The sequence below is a fragment of the Mus caroli genome, unplaced genomic scaffold, assembly GCF_978045245.1.
Source record: "Mus caroli unplaced genomic scaffold, Mus_caroli_1 scaffold_8, whole genome shotgun sequence".
Taxonomy (NCBI): domain Eukaryota; kingdom Metazoa; phylum Chordata; class Mammalia; order Rodentia; family Muridae; genus Mus; species Mus caroli.
Window position 1 is genome coordinate 41,391,226 of NW_028227263.1, and position 4,081 is coordinate 41,395,306.

At 37.5% G+C, this 4,081-nt stretch overlaps 1 protein-coding gene, 1 non-coding gene and 1 pseudogene across 2 annotated transcripts; all 3 read right to left on the reverse strand.

The window, feature by feature from the left end:
• Window positions 1–538: 538 nt before the first annotated feature.
• LOC115031581 (U7 small nuclear RNA) lies at window positions 539–588 on the reverse strand (annotated as a pseudogene).
• A 13-nt stretch (window positions 589–601) lies between these two features.
• LOC115031580 (U7 small nuclear RNA) lies at window positions 602–663 on the reverse strand. The gene has a single exon (XR_003837260.1). It is a non-coding gene; the product is annotated as a U7 small nuclear RNA (small nuclear RNA).
• Window positions 664–2,977: 2,314 nt separating this feature from the next.
• On the reverse strand, window positions 2,978–3,931 carry LOC110298971 (olfactory receptor 52N5). The gene has a single exon (XM_021168521.1). It carries the CDS (start codon window positions 3,929–3,931, stop codon window positions 2,978–2,980), a length of 954 nt encoding a protein of 317 aa, XP_021024180.1.
• Window positions 3,932–4,081: the final 150 nt, after the last annotated feature.

A 4,081-nucleotide genomic window follows, 5' to 3' on the forward strand; every position in this document is an offset into this window, starting at 1 on the left:
TGAGTGCTGGGAGGAGATGTTCTTTGGAGATTTCAGTGTTACAGCTCTTATTTTTTTTTTTTTTTGTTACAGCACTTTTAGATAAGGCTCAATGACATAGCTCTCTTAGATGATATTCAATGAAACAGAGTAATACATATTATTCATGGTGAACAGGTTCTATAAAACCCTTGGAAAGTGGGAAGGGGTTCTTCTTAGGGTGGAGTTTCATTGGCTGAGGTTTAAGGTTCTGGGGATACCTCATTTTCATGGAGAGATATTGCCAGAAGTTGAGCCTATAATTTCACCAAGAGTTACATTCTGACATTCCTCAGGTAGAGTGTGGTTTGGGCTCCTCAGATTAGGTAGAGAAGAGGGACTCCCCCACCCTCCAGCTAAGAAAAGGGAATCCTCCATTTTCCACTGACATGGGGAGGGGGTTCTGAAGAAGGGGGATTTGGAAGCACCAGAAGAAACCGTCAAAGCCAATGATGGGGTACAAGCTGATAGCTCTGTAGTCTGCTTGAGACAGCTCTCCAGATAGGTCTCTAGATAACTGTTGGGTTTCAGAAAACCTGCTAGAAAAATTCTAAAAGAGCTGCAATAGCTCTCTGGATGACTCTTGGGTTTTCCAACCAAAGTCAGAAAACCTGTTAGAAAATTTCTCAAAGAACTTTAGCAGCTCTGTATGTAGCTCTCTCCTAGTACCTTTCTCTTACAGACTAAAGCCCCAGTCTTTTATTTACTCATTAATTCAGTCATTTACCCGACATTCATATTGCATCTTACCCAATTTAAATCTACCCAAGATAATAATGATTCGCTCAGATTTCCAATTAGAATCTTAACTAAAGTTTTGATTTACCTTTGACACATTTTTTAAAAGAGGAAATATATGGCATTTACATCCTGGAGATGTATTTATTATATGTGAAATTTAAGTTTTTTTGTAAGAAAAACATTGCATAAAGAAGACTTTATGATTCTCAACTGTGGAACTGATGTGCGAGTTGAACAGGAATAACAGTGAAAAAAGTAACATGACTTCATAGATGATAATACAAATTCTCTCTAGGTCCTGAGCAGTCCTTATATAATACCCCACTAAATACTGCAACTGATATTCTAAAGTGGAGGGAACCAAAGTTGCAAATGGCATATGGTTCTTGAATGAGATATGACTGAACTATAAAATTACATTGTAGCAAAACATTTAAGCTGCTGCCACACACCTGGAAATATTGGGCATTGTTGACACATTATGACAGAAATATTCAGTAGAATAGAAGTTCTACTGTAGAAAAGAGGGTGTATATAACTGTTCAGAAAGAGATACTCAGATTTCATTAAGTATAGTCACTCCTACTTTAAGTAAATTTGTTCTGCAGACCTTTTGAACTATGTTTAGTAAATGGCATTTTTAAGATCAGTAACTACTATTTTTACTTGTAGCTTGTTATCTGCATAATTCTTTAGGCATCAATATCCCTCATGTCAAATCTGTAGAGACAACAATTTTAAAGAATAGAAGAGCTCACAGAGACTAAAGGAGAAATTACAGAGCCTGCATGGGTCTGGTTCAGGCCCTCTGCTCTGGTTGTATAACTTGAGGTTTTTGTAAGACTCCTAAAAGTGAGAGAGGGGATTTCTTTGACTCTTTTGTCTGCTCTTGAAATCCTTTTCCTCCTACTGGATTGCCTCATTCAACCTTGATATGAGGGCTTGTTCCCAGTCCTATTGCATCCTGTTATGTTGTATTATCACTGGGAAGCCTATTCTATTCTGAAAGGAAATTGAGGAAGAATAGATCAGGGGAGGGGACATAGGATACTAGGAGAAGTGGAGGAAGGGAGGGCTGCAGTTGGAATATATTGTATGAGGTAATAAGAATAAGAATAGGCACACAAATCACCAGTTAAGAGGGTATTTATACATGGAATGCCCTTGACCTGAAGTAATTAGGTTACTAGGTAAAGCATAGTCTTAGGAAAAAATCCAGAAGATAAAATTCATTATATGAATTATTTGAAGAAATATGTGATTTCTCCCTATATAAAGTTCAAAAAGCATATCATGGCCCTATAGTTTTTAGAATGGACACATGTTCCTTACTCCAAAGAATAAATCTTTCAGGACTCACAGAGATGGAGCAATTTGGTATAGGGTATGGGTCTCCAAGTTTCAGGCCAATCAACTAAATTTGTTCATTTGGTAGATTTGTTCATTTATTTATACTTACTTTTTTAATTTCCAAATTAACTATTTTTGTATATACAACTGAAAATTGTAATTGAGTCTTCCATTTCTCTTTCTGGTCACCTTTGCTTTCATCAGAAAGTTTTAATGGAGGCAATCATAAATTAAAATATTTTCAGTTGTGTAGTTAAGATACTGGCCTTTACAAAGTCAGAGAAGAAATAAGCAGTCTATTCCCATTAAAAAGAATGGAGGCCAATTATAGTTACTTGGGCATCTTAGCAGAAGATAAATGGAAGTTTATCATTTAAGTATACTCTACAAACTTTAGACATCAGTTTATGGAAGGTATGCAACAGCTTTTAACAAACACTAAAGCAGCATATAAGGTGATCATCTACCCCATGAGAATTAAAAAGTCACAGGTAGATGGTATTTAACTTAAAATGTAATCCCGTACCACTGAATTAACTGAAGCTGGAGGTGAAAAGCACCATTCTACTCTCTGTGTATGTGAAGTTAACTAGACTTTACAACAAAATGTATCTTTACCTTAATGTACTATGTTGTATATAATAAATACAATCTTATCAGACAAGTGAAGATAATTTATTTTTTAAAATTAGCAATAGAGGAATATGGGAAAAGCATTGAGATATAAATGCAGACATAAATTTTCCTCAACATTCTTGGGCATCTTTAAAATGGATATTCTTGAAGAGGTAATGGAAAACACTCCTGGTTATAGTTTTATTTCTCAGTCCTCTGCTTACTTTCCAAAGGCCAAGGAATTTTTCTTGGGTCACCTTGAACCTTTTTCATCGTGAAAGAATTTAATGATACTATCTCTGATCTGCTTAGTCTTCATCCCATAAACAATGGGATTTAGAGTTGGAGGGAGAAGAAGATAAAGATTAGCCACAATGATATGAAGAGAAGGAGGGATGGTGTGACCTCCAAAACGATGAGTAAAGAAGGTGAAGAAGGCTGGAACATAAGTAATGATGGTGGCAGATATGTGGGCTGTGCAGGTGCTGAAGGCCTTCTGCCGAGCGTCTGCAGAGGACAGGCTGACCACTGCCCGGAGGATCATAGTGTAGGACACAGATATACAACAAATGTCAAACACTCCAATCAGAAGTGCAACCATGAGACCATAGATGACATTGATTTTGATGCTGGCACAGGATAACTTTACCACAGACATGTGGTCACAATATGTATGGGAGATGACATTGCTTCGGCAGAAGGGCAAACGTTTAACCAAGAATGGAAAAGGAATCATCAGTAACACACCTCTCAAGAAGGTGGCAAGCCCAGCTTTGGCAATGACAGGGTTGGTAAGTATGGTTGCATAGCGTAGTGGGTAGCAAATGGCCACATAGCGGTCCAAGGCCATGAGCATGAGCACCCCAGACTCCACACCTGTGAATCCGTGCACAAAGAACATCTGAACTAGGCAAGCAGTGAAGTTAATTTCCTTAAGTTTGAACCAGAAAATGAAGAGGGCATTGGGGAGAGTGGTTGTGCAGGTAAACAGGTCTATGAGAGAAAGCATGGCCAGAAAGAAATACATTGGGCGATGTAAGGATTCCTCATAGTAAATGAGATATACAAGGCCAAGGTTGCCTACTAGGGAGATGATGTACATTGTACAGAGTGGAAGAGAGATCCATATATGCACTGCTTCCAGACCGGGAATTCCATTAAGAATGAAAGACTGCGGGGCTTCATATGAGTTGTTGGAAATCAGCATAGTTAATTTAATGGACACACACTATTGTTCCAGAAGACTCTATCCTGAGAAAAAATAACTGAAACATAAAAAGTTTAATTAATGGCTTTCCTAATAAAAACCTAAAACTATAATGGAATTATACTTATGAGTAGGATCAGCTAAAGGAGC